The following is a 20,793-nucleotide window of genomic DNA, read 5'->3' as shown; positions in this document are numbered from 1 at the left end:
TTTTCTAAGTTTGTGGTCTTTAGGGAAGTGTTTGTCTACTAGGGAGAGGAATCTGTGCCCGATATTGTTGCTGACATTTTTGCTGAAGGGGGGGTTGTACCAGAGGATGTTGTTTCGTTGTCTGTTTCTCCGTTTGGCGGTCGAGGTCGGTTCGTAGTGTAGAGTGTAGTGGTATCCGCTTTCGTTGAGAGCTTTTTGGTAGGGAGGTGCGGCTTGGTCAAATGACGCTTTGTCTGATGAAAGAGATGACAGCCGTTTGTTGATGCCGGCGGGTATGTTCTTTGTGGTAATCGGTGGGTGGTTGCTCTCGCGATGGACGTACTGCAGTGTGGTGTTAGGTTTTGTGAAAGGCTGGTAGGTGTTGTTGTTCAGGTTGAAGGTGATGTCTAGGAAATTAATGATCTTTTTGTTGGCTTCAATGGTGATGCGTAGCCCATTTTCATTAAAGCATGAGGACCCGCAAGCAATACTTTTCGGTCGCTGTTGGAAGCCGTCGTTGCTACAGACGCCATTTGTAATTATAGCACAGGATTACGAAAACGTGTTAAATTCAATCAACTAACTGTCAGCGTCGGGGATTTTGATCTTTAATTACTTTTTCAACCTTCACAGCATGCACTTTTTTTGATCTAAAACAACCATCTTAGCGATACAGGTTGAGAAAATGTCTGCCTTTTTAAAAAATATGTAAAACCTACAAATGTACTTTTCAGCCGGTCAAGGACGAAGTCAGTCTGATCAGTCGTCATCGATCCGACATTGACTTAGCTGACCATCGCTTCGAGCTAGAAACCAAGTACATAACAGTTAATTTTTGATAATCAGAACAATATTGTTTATCGCTGACACAACTTGATGTGCAGACGGCCTGTTCCAGGCATGCTCTGAAGTCGTAATGCCGATTACTTCGGTGAACAGAGCAAGAAAGCTTCTACCGGAAACGGAGGATTCAAGCATTTTTCCGAATGAGAAGATATCACTTGCAGGGCTTTGCTTTTTTCCTTCTCTTACTTCAGGTGCAAGGTAGTCTCCTTTTCTTCTGTACGCTTTTAATTTCCTAATTTCTTCGCTCTTTCCAAAATCAATAATAATTGGTTGAAAACTTCCACCGTTTTTGCTTTGAATGATCACATTGTTCGATTTTAAATCATTATGCACGATTCCCTTGTTGTGGATGTGTTCCAGAGTTTCGGCAATTTCCTTGAAAACATTTGCGGTCGACTTCTTATCTAACATTCTTTTATGAACCACTTTTTGGAGAGTCTGAGTTTCTTTCCCTGTCCCAAGAAACTGAATAACGATGGCGTAAGGCTCCCTCTCTGTGACTACACCAAAAAGAAACGGAAGGTTTGGGTGATCTCCAAGACTGCGTAACATTCTTGCCTCATGAAGCACTTCTAGCTTGCATCGTTCAGTTTCTTTCCTGGATTCATCACGTTTCTTCATTTCCTTTGCTACGGTCTTAATCCCTCGGTACATCGCAAGGAAAACGTTCCCAAAAGTGCCGGAACCTATCGGTCTGTCGTCTGTTTTGATGAGCAAGGACGGGTCCAGTTCTTGCACTGCTTGGAGTCTCGTCTCTTGCTTTCCTCGGTCCTCAGCAGTCTTCCCTGTTTTAGACTTGTTGAACACTCTGGAATTATTTTGTGAAGAAACCTCGGGTCTCGTCCTTTTCAGCTTTGCAAGTGCTAGTAATTTCTTTCCCCTGCTAAACATGATTCCAGCGTTCATTGCCGACACATGATTCTCATGCTCGTCATCCCTCACAACAATTCTTTTTTTAGCTATCGAACCTGACCCAGCACATTCATCAATAATGTCCTTTTTCTTCCTCTTTAAAATCACATTTTGCTCGTTGTTACAATCCAAACTATGAGTGTGATTGCGGCGACCGACCTTGTCCTTCTCCTCGCTATCCCCGTGGATGCTTTGGAAAGACTGTAACAAATCCAGGTCATTACTTCCATCAGCGAAGTCGGCGTCTCGTTCAGGAACCGGTTCGCTGACACAAGGCGCTTGTTTTTTACGTTTCTCCTCTCGCTTTTGTCTTCGTTTCTCTTCCTTTCGCCTTTTTTCCCATTCTCGCTTCTGCTTTTTTTTTTCTTCTTTGGAATGTGGGCGAGAGTGATATCTGCTTCCTATAATTTCGGACATGTTTAAAGCTCACTGAAATAAAAACGTGCCAGATTTACAGGCAGAACACGTGTTGAAGAAGTCTTTCGGGGGTAGGGTGGAGTGTCACACCATGCGATGGTCACATAATTATAAGCCGAAGGAAATTGTCAAATTAGGCGTAGAAGAGAACATTTGTTTTTTAGTTCACCCCTCTCGACTCCATACATTACAATGACTGTCACTTTATTTCAGCTCCCTACTGTAAAATTTTCTAACTTCACTTCTCAAATACAGTTTCACGCTTGATTCAAGTATTGCGTGACAAGACATTTCGCAAACAAGCCTTTTTTTGTCTGAAACGTCGTATCGACTTCTCATGATTTGTCAAACGAATCAGGAAGCGTGGAAACAAGAACTGTCATTTTATCACGAAGGGAAACCAATCAGAAATTAGATTAATAAACCGCAAACCCTAACTGGTAGTTATCCAGTTACGGTTGATTGTTGCCTGGTAGTCAACTGTGCCTCGTGTTGGTCAAACTTATCACTCGAGACCTACTTGTAAAATGTCGAGTTACACAACGCAATGCCCGTTCTGTAAGAAATGCTTGAAAACATTTTATTCTTTACGAAAGCATGTCCGGGAAAGGCATGAAGAAATCGAAGAGGCCACGTTGATTCCCGAATTCAAGGACGGAGAAGGGAAAGAGACAGTTCTCCCGAGCCCACGAGAGACACTAGATCAGGAAAGCAAGTCGGGCTACCGGATGTGGCTAAACGGAGTCATCGAGCGGATAAGCTCCGCATTTCACCCTCGACTACCAGGTAAGTGCATTGCATATCTATGATAAGGTAGATTAAACGCAAGGCAGCATAGTTCAAGTGGAACTGCAGAATACCCTGCCACTCCATAACCACTTCATTTACATGTGTCGGTGTGCTTTGAAGAACGAGGTATATAACAATAGTTGCTATTCTTATTCAATGAGATGCAAATAAGTGGCAGGGTATTCTGTGTTCAAGTCACTTATTTCTCCGGGGGGGGGGGGGGGGTAGGGGGTAAGGGGGTGGGGACAGAAGGAATAAGTCCAGTAATTGTTCACGCGGGAAGAGGTCACAGGCAATCAATGTGCAATGTGTCTCAGTCAGTGGCGAAGCCTGTTCAACAATGTATCCAGTTATTTTCTTTGTCTACGAGTATACGTTGCAATAAGTATATTGAGTGAGTTTACCAACCCCATACGTTTTGATTCGTCACGTAAGGCTCACTTCCTCACGCACTGAGAAGCTTTGCGTCGCAACATAAATAAAGGCCTAGAAGTAGCCTAAATTCACCTGTTTTGCCTAACGTACAGGGCTTGCTTTTTCACCTTCGACAAAAGTGTAACACGACAGTCTGCCTAATCATAATTTGGATCTTTTGTGAACAGAAATAGTCTAACTGATGAAACTTCTAAATTATAATTTCTTTTCATCAGGGAGATGGGTGAAAATTGACAGTCACCAGGTTCCAAAGCAGTATTTTGAATACTTCATTGGTAAACTGAAAGCTCAAGTTAATGGAGTAAGACTTGTTGGTCACAAGGCACAACCAAGCTACAAGAGCTTGACCCGTAAAATTTCTTACAAGATTTTTGACTTGGAACATTTTCTTGAAGCCCTGGAAGAAGGTGATATACCCTTTGATCAAGATGTCCTGTATTCAGGAAATAGCCCAGTGGAAAGGGAACAGATGATAGCCCCACTTTCTGCCGAGGAAGAAATTCTTAGGGCAAAGCAGAGGGCACATGTGCCTGTCAGAAAAAGCAAACGGCCATCATCTAAGACATCCCTGATCGTTGGATATGGAGAAGGCAGAGCCACAAGGGAGATTGAGATCATATGGTGGCCTGACTTGTACAGTATGTCAGAGCACGGACAAATGGTGATTAGAATTTTCCTTGAAAAATGTGAATTTTGAATAATTTTTAAGAGGAATTCCATTCAAAACAATAAAAATCTACTGGTATAATGGAAACATTTTGAATACTATTTGAAACATCTTACTTTACTTTATTTCTGCAATAGACCCGCAGTCATATTCTCAAGCATTATCGAGTAAGATAATATCAAACCTCTACAGCATTTCATTTTGTTTCGAACTGATGTAAAACACGCATTTTAGTTAAACAAGGATAAGTTCAAATTCAATTTTCTCTCGCAGTGTCAGCTTGAGAGCTGAAGTCGTGATAAGTTATTCTTAACTGTATTCAAAATGTTACCATGCTGTAAGGTAATTTGTGTAACATTATTGTTGCCTTTATTGGTTGAATGTTGAGCGGAAACCATGTAAATAATTTTACAGTAGAACCCCGCTATCTTTAACAATAAAGGGAAAGTAACAAGAAATATTTTGAGAAAGCACTGAGAATGCCAATAGTTGATGGCAACTGACTGAAAAAGCAAATCCAAGGCAAATGGATTTTACTTTAAGATTAGAAAGGCATTCAAGATACCGAGGTTCAACTGTATATCACCTTGAATGGAAAACTCATATTCATTAATATGCAAAAATCAAACAAACAGAAAGGGCTGTATATAATAATTCATATCAAGTGAAATAACATTTCAATACATCTGATTGCCGACATACATGCCACTTCAAGAAAAGGCATAAATGCTTCAGAATCTGAAGCATTTTATAGAGCAAGCCTATTGTACCGGTGTATCCACCAACCAGTTCAGGTCGGTACATAATATAACCGGTGTCTACAAATAGAATGCAAGTGTGTGCCTTGATAAGAGTGTAAAATTAAGTGTAAGCATCTTTACAAGATGTTACTATTATTAGGCATTTATGCTTTTTCTTGAAGTGTCATGTGTGCCTTTTCTTGTGGTGATAATAATGTATAAGGCCATATTTGGTAAAGACATGAGAAAACAAAGAAAGAAATCAGCATCACTCCACCATGACCAAGGGCTACTTCTTGCTTTGACCAAGGTGTAGAGTTGTGACCTAACCACAAACAACAAAAAAAACCCACAACATTTGGAATGTTAGTACTCATTCTACTAATAAACCTGTAGGGTTTATATCTGTTCAATTGTTATCTTGAGGTGCTGCTTCTTACTGGGAGTTACATTTTTTCCCCGAGATTTGTGTAAATAATTTAACAGCACATAAGAACTGTTCAAAAAGTTTCGGAAAAATCGCATGATACACTTATGTATGTGAACATTTTAAGTTTTTTACTTTTGATGAAGCATGAAAATTTTCAAAGTTTCTGAATGTGATTGCATTGGAACACTTAGTACATTTTTGTATTACATGTTCACCATTAAAAATAATTGTAAATTTGTAATTTTGTGCTATGCATCACAATATTAACAGGTATCAAATCAACAAAAGAATCACTTTAACACAAAATACCTACTACATCGTGATACAGAATACAAAGAAGGTGGTAAAAGGGCCTTGTCTGCCAAGGAAAACTTTACCTGAAATGTAAAAAAAAAATTCATTAAAAATCGAATTAAATTTCTTCTAGAACACCTATATAGCTGCTGTCCTCAGGCTCACACTCATTTCATAATGCCACAGCATCCCAACTCACAGAATCACGGGCGTGCCACCTAGTGGTTCTGTTGCACTTGAAAATTGCACTTAGGAGTTTAAGAACATCATGGCATTACAAAATGACACATAACACTTAAATCTTAACCTCCCATCCCCATCGTGACCCACAAGCTCATAGTCATTCATAATGTCACAGCATCCCAACTCACAGAATCACGGGCGTGCCACCTAGTGGTTCTGTTGCACTTGAAAATTGCACTTAGGAGTTTAAGAACATCATGGCATTACAAGATGACCCATAACACTTAAATCTTAACCTCCCATCCCCATCGTGACCCACAAGCTCATAGTCATTCATAATGTCACAGCATCCCAACTCACAGAATCACGGGCGTGCCACCTAGTGGTTCTGTTGCACTTGAAAATTGCACTTAGGAGTTTAAGAACATCATGGCATTACAAAATGACCCATAACACTTAAATCTTAACTTCCCATCCCCATCGTGACCCACAAGCTCATAGTCATTCATAATGTCACAGCATCCCAACTCACAGAATCACGGGCGTGCCACCTAGTGGTTCTGTTGCACTTGAAAATTGCACTTAGGAGTTTAAGAACATCATGGCATTACAAAATGACCCATAACACTTAAATCTTAACTTCCCATCCCCATCGTGACCCACAAGCTCATAGTCATTCATAATGTCACAGCATCCCAACTCACAGAATCACGGGCGTGCCACCTAGTGGTTCTGTTGCACTTGAAAATTGCACTTAGGAGTTTAAGAACATCATGGCATTACAAAATGACCATTAACACTTAAATCTTAACTTCCCATCCCAATCGTGACCCACAAGCTCATTGTCATTCATAATGTCACAGCATCCCAACTCACAGAATCACGGGCGTGCCACCTAGTGGTTCTGTTGCACTTTTAAATTACACTTAGGAGTTTAAGAACATCATGGCATTACAAAATGACCTGAGAAACCCAACACAATATTATAATGACTGTTGATTGTGACTTTTGTCATGAGTGGTGGCTCTTAAAAGATCCGTTTTGTTTTTGTTGTCGTTGCTCTTGTTTTTGTCCTTGAGGGAGGGGGCTTCCCCATTTTCCTGGGATGTTATGCTTGTGATGCATTGTGCCCCCCCTTTTTTTTTGGGGGGGGGGGGTTTCTTTTTCCTCAGAATTCTTGGTTTCTGGACACTGGACAGATGTCCCACAGCTGGTAAAAGGCATCAGAGGAGACACTAAAATAAAGAAAGGGAAAAAAAACACTCTTACTTTGATTAGATTTTACAGTGATTTTTTTTTCACACAACTGAAAGAAGGGAGAATAGCATTTCATCAATCAGGAATAGACTTTATGAAGCTTACTTGCTATAGTAATAAGCAAGCTAATATAATTTTAGACTTCAAGGATCAAGGTACCATTTTGTCAAAAGATGAAAATAAAAGCAACAGAAACAACAAATCTGAAAAAACAAGGAGTTACTAAAAACAAAAAAGATCCTCATCTATCAATTACACAATTCCCTAAGGGAACCAAAAATAAATTATATAACATTTTCAACAATAAAGATCATAATTACATTACATCGTTAATCAGTTGTTCTGGTGTCGTGGATGCATTATTCCTCTCTGAGACCCGGGAAGCACATATTGTTATAACTTCTCAGGGATTGTTAATTTTGGTTGTGTCATTCAAGCTAGAATATTGCCCCTTGGCAGCAGGACATTAATAACATATCAATAACCCATAATGTACTTACCTCCTCACTTCTCCACTGAATAATTAGCGCCATCAACTCTTTGCGTAGATTTGCCATGTTGTCAAATGTCCACTTGAATGATGGAAGGCAGTTTTCAGATGCAATGATGTCCCTGATAGTGAGAATTACACCGACTCCGCAGCTACCAGCACCAACACCACTTTTAGGCTGTATGGGCATATTCATTCGTGGTAGAGGACCTCTCAAATTAGAATTGTTCCAATGTTCCTGTGGAATGGCTCCATCAGACAAAGCACTGAAAGCACAAATCATGTTTTGAACAATGGGCATGGTATCACTTGGTGGGTGAATCTTCAAACCATCATCAAAGTAAACAGTTTTAGTGCAGACATCAAAACAGAGCAGTCCCCAGTGCAGTGGGCTTTCAAAATGTAGTGGTGTTAAAATGTATGCAGCATCGGCTACTTTGCAATGGGAAAAGAACGAATAGACCTTGTGCCTGAAGTACTCCACCCCTTGCTTTGCCCACATTTGGCTGAAGGAGGGAAGGTAGATGACACCTGTGGGCTTTATTCTTTCAAGTAGCTTGAAGGAGACAACATCAATTGTGAAACCAGTGACATAGCGCTCACATGCCAGTGAACTAAAATCTGAAACATCTAGAATAATGTCACGATGTCTCAGAACTTCATTAGAAGGACTTGAATTGTGGAGCACTTCTTCTATCATACTGGCATCTGCCACAGTTGTTTGTGTTAGCCACCTTCTTTCTTGATTTACTTTGGCTGCTTCCGATGAAATCCTGCACATGTCTTGGAAAACCTGGAGTCCTTTCTTTGTGTAAAAACCAATGCTCCCAAGCTTCACAATGACTTCATCTTCTTCATCTTCACTGTCCACACAATCACTGTTTCTGGTTGAAGCTCGGAGCAATTTCATTGCACACTGCAAAGTTGCTTCAGAGGGACGCTGGGCAGCAAGCATAGGGTCACCAACACCTCCTGCTGTACTTGGAGGTTGTATAATTTTTACCTCATTTTCTGGAATAAATGCCACATTAGGAAGCTTCACTGCTGCTAATTCAGCTCGTGTGAGGTTTTTCAAGTCAGAAAATTTGTCTTGGAGAATCTCAGCATTGTCACTCTGTTTGGCATTGCTTTCATCCTCTTCTCCTTGTTTAGTGTCTTCTTCCACCCTCACAGTCTCAGCATTTTCACTTTTTTTGGCATTGCTTTCATCCTCTTCTCCTTGTTTAGTGTCTTCTTCCACCCTCACAGTCTCAGCATCTTCACTTTTTTTGGCATTGTTTTCATCTTCTTGTCTTCCTTGAGTGTCTCCTTCCAGCACAACTTTTCCTGAATTTTTCTCCCACTCATCATGATCGTACATCCTATCAGGGAACTGGCCTGGCACAAGAATACGGTGCTTAGTTTCTGTATCATCAAACTGGCAGAAGTCAGGTCCAAACAGATCATCAAATAGTTTGTTCATTCTAATAATCCAAGCTTTATCTTCTGTGGTCCAGCCAACTTTTTTGGGTCGCCAGCCACAACCTCTATAGTAGAAGGTGTCTCCTATGTGGAGCAGAGGAAAAAAAACATTTTTATAACAATTTCCAGCAATTTAGTTTACTGAGGAATTTAAACATAATTATAGTTAAGGTGATCTAAAACCTATACCATATGGCTCTACTATCTAAAAGATGTTTGATTACAGCCACTGTAAGACAAAAAGAATAAGTAATAATAACAAGAAGAAGAAGAAGAAGAAGAAGAAGAAGAAGAGGAATAACATTATTTAAGTGTCATATGTATTTAGCACTGTAGTGCCAATTGGGAAAACTGTAAATAAGTGACTAAATATTTCAAAAAGGACATAAACTATTAAGAATCCCAACTGGTGAATGCTGACCAGGTGGTTATGTACGTTGTGACTTGTGGCACCAAGGGTATTGTTTATCCAAGCATAAAAATTCTCATCTTTGAAGCTTGAATGAATAGTTCAGGGATGAGCGATTCTTGCCACTGAGACATGAAATTGAAATGACCAAGTTAAAAAAATAAAAATACCTGAATTGATGCAGCGAAGAGCCTCTCTAAAGGAAAGTCTCATGCCAAGAAGCAGCTCAAGGTACCAATGGGCAAGAATTTGATCGGCTGCAATAGATAACAGTAAGAATTAAAACTTTAATTACTATACTGTACTCTAGGGGTAAGAAAGGTGACATGATTTTAAGTAAAGGAATAAAAGAAATAAAGCAACTAAAAAATAGCTGTAATAGCTTATGCTCACTGCATCAAAGCAAAGGAGGCCATTGCAATGCCAAGAGATCCCAATGGTTTCAATAAACAATCTCATTTAATTGATCCTTTTATAAATTGATCACAATTTATTTTCTCTGTTCTGAAAGATTATTTTGCATTGTAAAACTTACACGATGAAGTGTTGCCAGATGCGTCATGCGATGTTGCTCTAGAATAAAGCTGTCTCTGCAGTTTATGGCCAGCTTCAAACCCTTGATTTGAGAGGTCATGCAACGAACGGTGGTTTCTGAATAACATTGGGACATGTTCCACTGTCAAATGGCCATAATCACCAGTCCCAAGACTTGTGCCAAAGAGTTCCAAGAGAAGAAAACCCCATTCTTTACACTAAAAAGAAAACGGAATTGCGGTTTAACTAATTTGTAGGACCAATGGTTTTCTTTTTTAGCTAATCTATTTAACTATTAGAGTTCACACAGAACCCATAAACTATGTACAACTTAAAATATTTTTATAAAATTATTTTCTGATACAGCAAGGTTAACCTTTTACTAACAGAAAGGTTATGGTTGTACCTTTATATCAAAAATGTCAATGAGATGTTCTTCATCTTTGTTGAATTCTCTGTCTCTTATGAATACTGCTATCTCCTTCCACATAGAGCATACCTGTTTAAAACAAACACACTTTCAAATGTGTTCATTTTCTGTTCAGGAAACTTGATAACATAATAGTATTGATACCAGGGAAAACTGCATTTATTTTATTGGGTCCACATTGATAACAGTTGAATACCTCAAGTGGCCAGCCTAGATGTCTAAATATTTTTCAAGTATTAATATCAGTATCATCGTCACTATTATCATTATTATACAAGCCATTTGTGTATCATGTTCTTTTCTTCTCACTACATGTAAAAGATTATGATTGAAACTGAGAGACAAGGTAAAATGCTGAAAGTGAACGCAGAAGAAGGAAGAAATTGGAAAGATGGCTTTGAAGGCTCACCTTAATCAAGAATTCCTTTGTCAGGGCAGCTGCGTAGGAACTGAGCTCTTTGTTTTCCTCCTTATGCAACTGGGTCCCCTTCCTTTTCTTTGTACGTTTTCCTGCAGGCTGAGGGGGTTTGTACAACTTCTTGAACTCGATCTCAATCTCTTTGCCTCTTTCACACCAAGATGACTTTTGCTTTTCAATCTCTTCAGCAACGTCTATGAACATTACAAGACAATAAAAGACCAATAACTCCAGTACCCATAATTTTGCTGTGTATCTGTCCTAGTAATGGCCGCCTAGCATGTGGGAGGGGAAATTACATGTGATACGCAAAATTATGAAATTCTGATGCATACAAAGTTTTAAAAGTTTTAAACAGTTTGGTATGTCACACATTAAGGGATTATTATTTACACTACTCATCACATCAAATATTGTGGAATTTAGCAACAATAAAATGCTAGTTTGTGTTGAGGTTTTGCCAAAGTAACATATTTCATTTCAACATTTCATTGCACTGACCTGCCCCAGGCAACTGAATTTCTTCAAGTCGTGTTCCAAAATCTCTGACAAAAATACCACTATCCAACATCTCATTGTAGTACTGTCAAGCACACAAAAATAGTATGTTAGACTTCTTTAAAATCAGTACAGTACTGACTTGAGCTTGCCATGCTGCTATAAAATTGTCTATTACCTGCACAATAACAGGAAGGCTGAGGGGTGACTTTAGCTTGGACTGAGTTGGCACTGAGATGAGCTACCACATAATGGTCACAATGAAGAACTACTGCTCCGACGAGATATGCAATTTGCTGGGATATGACAAATAATACAAATTCTTCCTCTAAAAAATGGTGCCGCTTTATTAAAAACAACCAAATTACCTTCTGCCGTGCCTCACAAAAACTTATTTTGTTGAGGATACACAGTTTGGCAGCTTCGACATCTTTAAAGTGGGCTTCAAGCTTTGAATTTGGCAAAGAGTTGTCAACTATGTTTTCAATGTCACTCAAAATTTGACGTTCTGTATTTCCTGCAAAAAAATATAATATGTAATATAAATATTACAATTATTGACTTTTCACTGACAATAATTATCTCTTTACTCCCTAAGAGTGCCAATTGGCAGGCAACATCAGACTGTAACTTTGTGAATACTTGATAGATTTCTATTAATTTTTGCCATAAAAATGTCTTGTGAAGATCTGCGTATTGAAGTCATAAAATTGTGACCCTCTCTTATTAAAGACATGGTTGACCACCCCCACAAGTTTTTAGTTCTTTTTTTGGGATGCAAATCGAATGCAAGACTTGTTTCACATGAAGCACTGCACTAAGAGCTGCTAAATAAGCTATAGTGTAGGGGAATACCTAATATAGTAGAAGGATGATACATTTTTGAAGTCGTTCATTTTTGCACTCTAAAGCAGTTTCTCTTGAAATGGCTGCCTCCTTCATAGCTACCAATGTCAATTCTTAAGGACGGTGCCTACTGTTGTTACTGCGCATACGTTCTGCGCATCACTAGATACTCGGGTTTCCTATGGGTGGTGCCTACTAATACAGGAATATTTTTGCGCGGTTTAAAACTATACGGAGAAAGCAGAACTTACCAAATGCCTTTGGTATCTCAAAAGAAAACTGGGGGTAACCATGCATTTTTCAGAGAAAATTAGGCTTCAATTTAGGAAAAAATCTCATACATTGCTTTATATTTTGGTGCTTTTTAGAGATATTGTTGCTTAATTATCTCTGAAAAATGTGTGGTTACCCCCAATTTTCTTTTTGGATTCCAATAGCCCTTACTGAGATCTGCTTTTCCCGCATAGTCATAAACCGAACAAAAATACTTCGGTATTAGTAGGCACCGTCCTTAAATAAGCTTTCAAATGGTATATTGTACACAGGTTAGTCTTTATTTGCTGATTTGGAAAAAAACTGCTGGGATAAAGGGTTATACTACTATTGTCAAAGTTTGACAGGTAATAATCTTTCCATGAAAGCTTTGAAGGGATAAGAGACCCCTAAAATCTACAACTTTTAAATTCAGAGACAATTTTAGCAACTCCTACTCAGAGCCTTATGGATTGAAACCAAATTATCAGGGTTTTTTTTTTTTGGGGGGGGGGGGGGGGATTAAAAGATTATCAAAGTTGCAATGTCTTTTATATCAGTCTTTTCACTATCAATGCCTTGTAAAGCTTGAGTCTAGTGAACATCACAATGAATAATCAAAAAGGCTAATTGTAGCTTAGCTTTTAAAATACTGCTAGAAGACTCTCATATATACACCTGAACAGCTTGGCTGTTGAAAATAGAAGTCAGCTATCTAGATTTTCAAAAATGACAATCAAGGAAAGAAATAGATAGAGATGTCCTTATTAAGATTAAGTGTATACTGACCTGAACAAGAGGCAAATGAAATATTGTTTCTCCCAGGAGTTGTTTGCTGTCCAGGTCTTAGCTTGACTGTGATTCGATCCCCATTAAAGTTGTCAGGGCCATATTTAGAAAGTTCTTCATTGCACTCTGGGAGTGAACCAATTTCATAGGCGAGGAGTCCCACACTTTTTAGGATTTGCTCTGTATTTCGCATTTCACAATGTAATGCACAAAGACAAAGCGAAGACAGGTCCTCATCAAGAATACAGGTAAGATCTTCTCTCATTCCTTTAAAGCTAGACAAGGGCAAATGTAAAAAGACATAGTTGTTAGGAGTTCTTACATTGTATAGTGTAAATTCCCTGCTACTGATGCACCATTACTTTAATTCTAATTTTCCGACCCACAACATAAAACTACATGAAAGAGTGCAGTGTATGTTAAAAATCTCCATTAGACTGTGTCAATTTTGTTTCACAAAATAAATTCTTAGAAACTTACCCGCCAATGTTAGCCTTTGTTTGAAGGAAGTGTTCAAGGCAAACCTCGTGCTTCCCTAAATCACAATCACAAGCCTGTGAAAATTATAAAAAAAACATAGCAAATAATGTAAAGGAGTTCGCACAAGACAACCAATCTACTCAGGTCTGTTAAACAGTTATGTAAAGCAGAGCACAGGTTCAATGATGAGCTAGTGTTGGTGAAAGCTAAATTGCTTTCACCAGAATGATTGCTTTGGAAAAGCTTTTTTTAGAATAATATTTACCTTTATGCAAGCTCTATTTTTCTTTCTTTTTTTGGTTGGTGCTTGTTTTCAATTTTTGGACAATCTTCAAATTACCAACATTACTGTCATGATATTTCAATCACTGAAATAAAAACATACCCTCAATGCTAAACAGAAAATGCAAAATTCAACTGCCAGCCCTCGGCCACCAAGGAGAAAGTCCTCATCTCCAACCTTTGCCATAAGCAACAACAGTCCCTTGTAATCAAGAGTAACTATCCAAATAAAAAAAAATATATAAAAAATTTCAATCACAAGCAAAAATGTATTGCGAATTCAAAAGCTCTTAACTTAAATTGGTTAATTACATCACAATTAAATAAATAACCAGTAAAATAGTTGTCCAGAACAAAAGCTCCCTTGAAGCATGGACACACCAAATTTCCTTCAGTCAGTCTTCTCGGAGACAGTTTACCTGGCGGTGTATTGTCTTCATTTTCATCTTCAGCAGTTGCAATGTCACTAAGATGGAACCATGACAATTTACATGTAGCAATGGTAATGGTAATAGCCAACAACCTTACTAGTTAGAAGTTGCTTTCACTTATATATACAAAAAGTACCTTTGAACTTAACACTGTAGTGTTTGCCATCTACCCAAATACCATCTCGTTTCAGTTCGTCTTTCCATTTGTTAAGACTGACAAACAGCTTTCGCAGATCCTCCCTTATAATAATACAAATCAAAACAGGAAATAAACACCGCTATATGACCATAATGTTTATAAACTCTGTAATCATTTACTGCCTAAAGGTTGAATTCAAATCTAATGGTCAAGAACAATGGTACAGTGTTAGATAATGGAACCATTTCACTGACCTCTTTTCTTTACAATTGGCAATGGCAAGTGGATAGACTGATTTGGCACTTTGCGACGAGTGGTGTTTGGCATCAAGGGCAACCATGCCAATTGCCACTTGGTTTTTACCTGGAATTAAATGTATTAGAAATACCAAGTTTCCAAAAAGCAATATACTCAAGGTTATATTTTCCAGAATTATATAGTCATTTCAACTAACGTTGTCGGTTCAAAGCATGAAGCTAAAAGACAAGACCGAAAGTTTACATGGGATTTTTATGAATAAATTCATCAAAATCAGTCATGCCTGGAGAAAACAATAGTTTGTAATTAGCAATACAATGACCTGCAAGTGCAGGGATGATTTTGATGAAACTATTCATAAAAAATAATCCCACAAAACATTGCGGTCTTGTCTTTTAGCTTGATTTTAATCTGACAACGTTAATTGAAATAGCTGTATTGCCACTTAACTTAACCACAGAAGTGAAACTAGATATCAAAAAACCTCAGCATCAAAAACATAAACTTCTTACAATTTAGAGAGACATCTAAGAGTTCATTAGCAGAGAGAATAGGAAAAGCAATGGAGACTGTTATGGGGGCCCCAAATAAGAATGGGGACTGAGATCATGCAGTTTTATGTACCATACATGCCCTTACCAAAGAAAGGACGGCCATCAATTTTCAAATTGAACACAACTCTATCAGGGACTGATCCATGGAGGTGCATGTCCCTGATTGCCCAAATGGCAACACTCTTTAGGTTCACTTCAAAGCCAGGAACTTCAGGAGTAAGTCTTGAAATCCCAATTAGATTTCTTGTGACTTCAAGCTGTCCCTTTCGCAATGCTGCAATATTGTTCTTTATTGGGATTATGTCCTCATCTGATTTTTTCTGCAAATGAATAAAAGACATTTTACATTGCAGAAACTTTACTTTTTCCTTCTTTTCTCCTTTAAACTGGTCCGTAAAAAATAAAACTGTAGATTAACTAGAACTAATTAACAGCCATATACTATCACATTATACATAACTAGAGTAACAGAATAAGGCTGTTTAGGTCTGACAAAACAACTTACACCTGCTTTCAGTGTAACATGCATAGGCGACATCTTTGTTCATCTTTCGACATGATATTTAAATGGTTGAAAGGCCGTTTAACGTGAAACAGGCAATTTTTCATTTTATTAGTGGAAGAAAAGATGAATAAATGATAAATTAATACTGACCTCACTTAACTGGCTGAGGAAGTTTGTGAACATTGCATGTTTCCAGATTTACGAGATGATTAAACGATTTCTGAGTAGTCAATCAGCTCTCAATGGTGACTTCCGGTAGAACTAGTCGGCTAATGCTTATAGTATTCGAAAGATGTAAACATTCAAAACAGTTGATTTATCTCTCACAGAATAACTTCTTGATACTCCGAACCTTAGTTTGATGTCAAATAAATCCATCTTTTATGACTAAAAGTCGAGTTCGACCATAAAGGAGTCCGTTGTGCTAACATTTTGATGTGGACCAGGTTACATAGCATGTAGAAAGATGGCACGTTGAAAGATGTCGCCTGTGCAGGAAACAATGAAAGCGGGTGTAAATTAAAATTTTAGCTTTTAGGGCATTTCCAATGAATGTGTTGAAAAACAGGATTAAATTCAAACGCAGGCTATATTTTCATGCATATTTGATGCTATGGATGATTTTCTTATTTCACTTTTCTTATTGCGGAATCCATTTAAGGTGTACATGATAATTATGTGACAAAACAAATTCTTACCCCTGTTCTTCCCAGTTTTGTAAGGTTTGTGAAGTCCTGCCAGGCACTATCAGACATCCTACTCTTGAGCTTAAAAAGCAGGTAAATCCAACCTGGCACTCTCATTAATTTCAATCTTTCTTGCCACACCTCTTCTGGAATAAGCTTTGAGAATGCCACTTTGACGCCTTTTTCCCGGACAACCGTTTCCATCACTGTACTAAACACTCCTCTAGCATCGCGGCCAACCTTCCCTGTCAGTAGGCAGCACTCCTGAAACACGGTACTGACGGATTCGCCTTTGCGATTGCAAAGTTCGCTTATCTCACCCATTAATCCTACGGCTGTTTCACGGATTTTCCTTTTCTTAGAGACAGGGGAAAGATCCTCATCAGCCCTAAGTTCAGCGAGAGTCCTCTTCCTCCCAGATTTTGGCGGGAATCGAATTGGCGCAACTTTGAAATTTGGCGGGCTTGGAGTGCTCGGTGGAGTAGGCGGCAGAGACTCCCACGTTTGACTCTCCCGAGTCAAATTTTCTCTCGACACCGCAGAAACCTGCCCCTGGGATGATTCCACCCTGCACTGCACTTCATTTGGCTCTCCGACATCTTGATTGCAATTGGGATCAAAAGCGTTGATCCACGCCACCAAGGGTTGACAATATTTCGACTTAACAAATGGCACATCCTCAAGCGACTTTTGGCGCAAGATTCCAACTACAAGGCCAAACGCTGAAGCGACAAACACTTTCTCGTTTCGTCGACCTGAAGCCGAAAACCAACTCGCCGAAGCTGGATAGCCACTGCCATCGCAAAGATTATCAAATTCGACTTGGCGATATTCATCAGGAAACACTCGGACATAACCGAGCGAACAAAACCTAGAAGGTTTACTACCGCATAAACCAGAATTTAAAGCAAACCATGACCTTTCAGGGTCTAAAGAACTAGCAAACACTCTATGTAGTTTTGGCGGGTCATTGGCCTCAGCGACTTCATCATGATTGCCACTCTCCATTCTCCTCGAAAGCCACTGACTGAAAACGTAAATCCGGCTGAATACATGATATATCTTCAAACGTGGCGCCATAGGAAAACACTGCCATATAAAGGTGTATCCAACTGTTTCCATTGTAAAGCTGGTAATTCGTTTACTAGTAGAAGTTCGGAAATCAAGTTAAAATTCGACTGATTCTACGATAGAGCTTGTACTGTACTATACTGCAAGCGATGGACTGGAACTACGCGTGTGTATAGAGGTGAACCGCATTCCTCTTACAGTGGGCTCGTTTCTCATTTATGCATTTTTCTGGACCGCAGATCTTTTCAGAGCCGTGCGTTCAAATGTTTCGGCTGGACTTGTCCAACCACATTTATTTTTTTTTGGTTTTTGAGACACCAATCGTGACACTTCGTCTCCTTGCTCCCCAAGACACGTGCTGTGGCAACGCGAGTTGCGGGGGGAGGGGGAGGGGGGAGGGGGAGTGAGTTCAAAGTACGGAACGGGTCACTTTGCAATTTATGTGCGTTGGCTCTTAGACTTACGTCGAATATCTTCGCTACACAGTGCCGATGCATGATGAGTCCCAACAACTGGGGTTTAATTTATTCCCTTATACATTAATTGCGTACACAAACAGTGTAGAAATTGGGATAAATTCATTTATTCGTATAGTGCGTTACAGAGTCGTAAAACAAATTTAATTTACAATCGTTTCATCAGTTCGTGGCAATGTTCAAATATCGAAACGCAACCATGGCTTCCTTTCTTTTAGCGTCCGCGTTAGTGGAATAACGTGCGGCTGCTACATCCGGCCTCGACACGACACGACATCACAGTAAATATGAATTGTGTCTGCGTTGACTTATTTTTACCCGGAGTTGTAGATCAGATTTCGTCCTTAACTGATGGAAACCATTAAGTGATGAGTTGTGACTGATGAATAGCAAGCTTTACGAAGGATCATATTCCGTGATCTGTCAACACGCTCATTGTGTTATATTGCGAAATCGGGTCACTTATGTGTACCCATGGCCGACTCAATATGCGGTAACCAAGGCTTGCGGGTCGTCATGCGCGACATATTTCTTTTTTGATGTTCTCCGTGGCCCTCGGTGTGGCGTTAGAAACGGCTAGCCCGTCGTCCCGGTAAAGTCCGATGTTGATGTTGAGGTTTTGTAGTTGCGAGAGCAAGAAACTTCCTACCAGCTCACATGTCTCAGCGCCGTCGTAGCTGCCCATGGTGATGTCAAAGGTCGTGTCGCCTTTCTTTTGCCATGCTTGCTTGCTTGCTTGCTTGCTTGCCCACTTAACGGAAACTGTCTCCAATCATCAGTTATCTACCAAGCAACCGTCACACGCAAAGACAACAACACTTCTGAAACATACATCGGGCTCACAGAAAACGATTTCAAGACAAGATACAGAAACCACTCTGCATCATTCCGTCACGCAAAACACAGAAACTCAACTGAACTCAGTAAACACATCTGGACACTTAAAGACAGCGACATTGACCACTCTATCTCATGGCGTATCATTTCCTCTAGCTCACCTTACAACAGCTCAAGTAAAAGATGTAATCTCTGCCTCAAAGAGAAATTTTTAATTATCTGTCGACCGGATCTGTCATCACTGAACAAACGTAACGAACTAGCATCTTCTTGTCGCCACAGAAAGAAAGCGTTACTACGTAACAACTAAGCATTGCAACATTTAAATTTTAAATTTTAAATTTTCCGCAACGGTAATTATGTAAATTTCTTAGTATATAAACGATGGTTATGTATATTTTTGTCATTAAAATCCCCTGAAGAGTGAGAGATCACGAAACAGGCTTGTCGGGATGAAAGTGTAGTTTTTTTCTTTATTTTCGATATACTACGCTCTGCTTTTATGTATCGAGCACTGTAATACGGAAAAATCAAAACACAGTCTTTCTATATATATATATATATATATATATATATATATATATATATCTGAGCTGATTTTCAAAAAGGTGGCTACAGAAATTGAGCACATTTTGAGACTTTCTGAGCAGATTTTCAAAAAGGTGGCTACAGAAATTGAGCACATTTTGAGACTTTCTAAGCTGAAGGAATATGCTAGTCATTAACAATACTCCAGTTACGGTTCATCACAAGAAAGTAAGGTCAGGAAATACTATGCAAGAGAAAAGAGGGGCTTTTCTTTGGAATTATACGTGACATTGACATCCGAGTGAAATGAAACATGACCTGTGATCCGACTAAACAAGTGTAACACTTGGTAATTATTAACGGCGCCAACGCATCTTAAATCTCAACCAAAACCCGGTCGTTAAGCGCTCAAGACTAGCCTTCCACAAAAGAATCGGCTTAATCGGGGCAAGACAGCCTTTTAAATTGATTTTCCGTGTTAATTATAAGTTCAAGACGTAATGAGAATCACGCCGAACGAACATCTGGAAATTATTTATGACATTGAGTCCGGAAATCCGACCAAAATCGCACTTCTCGACTAATCGATGACTAGCCTAACAACGCTACAGTTATAACGGCGAAAAATAATAGAAAAGCTTTTCAAACTCACGCTTCTTGAAGAGAAAATCCTTGCCCATTCTTGCTAGTGTTTTCCATATCAGCTTATATCCCGGATGTTGAAATCAACATTTGAAAAGGGAAGGGTTAGCGCCCTTTTCCACCACAAAAATATATTTGGGTAAACAATTCGCGAAAATTTCACATTGCCCGAAAAGAACTCATCCCTAAGACCTACTTTTTAAAGCCAAAGACTGTCACCTCCTCAAGCAAAGCCCACAATATACAAGCCTTTAATAGTCCAAGCCCGAGTAACTGAAAATTACTCGTTTAGCTTAAAAGAGGACTATTGGTAGCAAGCATATTAGTACGAGGCAGAAACTGCACTCGTAAGACTTCTCCCATCACTAGACTTAATGATGTCCTCAGGAAAACTTTGCTTCAGGAAGCCAAACGAAACGCTAGGTCTAATGACTTAGTTCTGATCTCAGAGCGCACGCCGAATTCAAAGCCAAATCGTTGCGCGGTTAGAAGACATTTGAGAGAGAGTGGGGCTAGGTTAGCAAATCAGGGAGGGAGGGGGGGGGGGGGTAGTAGAAAAATATTTTGGTTTTATAAATATTTGATAATGACCATTGTAATCTATTAAGTTACTGATGTGAAATTCAATAAGAAACGCTAAAAAAAAAAATAAATAAATAAATATCTTAAGAAAAGGTAACAAAAACGTCAATTTCTGTAGCCACCTTCTGGAAAATCAGCTCAGATATATATATATATATATATATATATATATATATATATATATATATATATGTTGTGTAAAAAAACGGTCCTTGTAAAAAAGCTGCTTTTTTACGTAAAAAAGCA

General features: G+C 39.0%; 3 protein-coding genes across 6 annotated transcripts; 1 reads left to right on the top strand and 2 right to left on the bottom strand.

The window, feature by feature from the left end:
* Nucleotides 1-451: 451 nt before the first annotated feature.
* LOC146448983 (uncharacterized) lies at nt 452-2,162 on the bottom strand. Its single transcript, XM_085102068.1, has one exon. The coding sequence runs from the start codon at nt 2,152-2,154 to the stop codon at nt 808-810; it is 1,347 nt and encodes a 448-aa protein (XP_084958194.1). The 5' UTR covers nt 2,155-2,162; the 3' UTR covers nt 452-807.
* A 516-nt stretch (nt 2,163-2,678) lies between these two features.
* On the top strand, nt 2,679-4,083 carry LOC146448982 (uncharacterized). Its single transcript, XM_085102069.1, has 2 exons — nt 2,679-2,940; nt 3,594-4,083. Exons 1-2 carry the CDS (start codon nt 2,682-2,684, stop codon nt 4,073-4,075), a joined length of 741 nt encoding a protein of 246 aa, XP_084958195.1. The 5' UTR covers nt 2,679-2,681; the 3' UTR covers nt 4,076-4,083.
* A 51-nt stretch (nt 4,084-4,134) lies between these two features.
* LOC146448981 (uncharacterized) lies at nt 4,135-18,482 on the bottom strand. 4 transcript variants are annotated; one of them, XM_085102065.1, is made up of 17 exons: nt 16,424-18,482; nt 15,306-15,540; nt 14,663-14,771; nt 14,406-14,509; nt 13,942-14,057; nt 13,557-13,630; nt 13,077-13,351; nt 11,558-11,706; nt 11,193-11,274; nt 10,683-10,885; nt 10,250-10,342; nt 9,845-10,061; nt 9,480-9,566; nt 7,450-8,984; nt 6,656-6,927; nt 5,525-5,592; nt 4,135-5,110 (listed from the first exon to the last, which is right to left on the bottom strand). In XM_085102065.1, the coding sequence occupies exons 1-15, from the start codon at nt 17,531-17,533 to the stop codon at nt 6,916-6,918; spliced, it is 4,401 nt and encodes a 1,466-aa protein (XP_084958191.1). In that variant the 5' UTR covers nt 17,534-18,482; the 3' UTR covers nt 4,135-5,110; nt 5,525-5,592; nt 6,656-6,915. The 4 variants fall into 4 exon arrangements, with proteins under 4 accessions (XP_084958191.1, XP_084958192.1, XP_084958190.1 ...); XM_085102066.1 differs by having other exon boundaries at nt 5,529-5,592; XM_085102064.1 differs by having other exon boundaries at nt 5,525-6,927.
* Nucleotides 18,483-20,793: the final 2,311 nt, after the last annotated feature.

Source organism: Pavona decussata, unplaced genomic scaffold (assembly GCF_977016875.1).
Source record: "Pavona decussata unplaced genomic scaffold, jaPavDecu1.1 SCAFFOLD_711, whole genome shotgun sequence".
Classification (NCBI taxonomy): Eukaryota; Metazoa; Cnidaria; class Anthozoa; order Scleractinia; family Agariciidae; genus Pavona; species Pavona decussata.
This window is presented reverse-complemented; position numbering and strand designations above follow the sequence as displayed.

Excerpts from the sequence above, each read along its gene's own strand:
- LOC146448981 (XM_085102064.1), bottom strand. The coding sequence starts at position 17,533 with ATGGAAACAGTTGGATACACCTTTATATGGCAGTGTTTTCCTATGGCG. Across the intron at positions 14,510-14,662 it reads GCCAATTGTAAAGAAAAGAG|GGAGGATCTGCGAAAGCTGT; the intron begins GTCAGTGAAATG and ends TATTATTATAAG. Across the intron at positions 11,707-13,076 it reads TTCATTTGCCTCTTGTTCAG|GAAATACAGAACGTCAAATT; the intron begins GTCAGTATACAC and ends ATTTTTTTGCAG.
- LOC146448983 (XM_085102068.1), bottom strand. The coding sequence starts at position 2,154 with ATGTCCGAAATTATAGGAAGCAGATATCACTCTCGCCCACATTCCAAA.
- LOC146448982 (XM_085102069.1), top strand. The coding sequence starts at position 2,682 with ATGTCGAGTTACACAACGCAATGCCCGTTCTGTAAGAAATGCTTGAAA. Across the intron at positions 2,941-3,593 it reads ATTTCACCCTCGACTACCAG|GGAGATGGGTGAAAATTGAC; the intron begins GTAAGTGCATTG and ends TCTTTTCATCAG.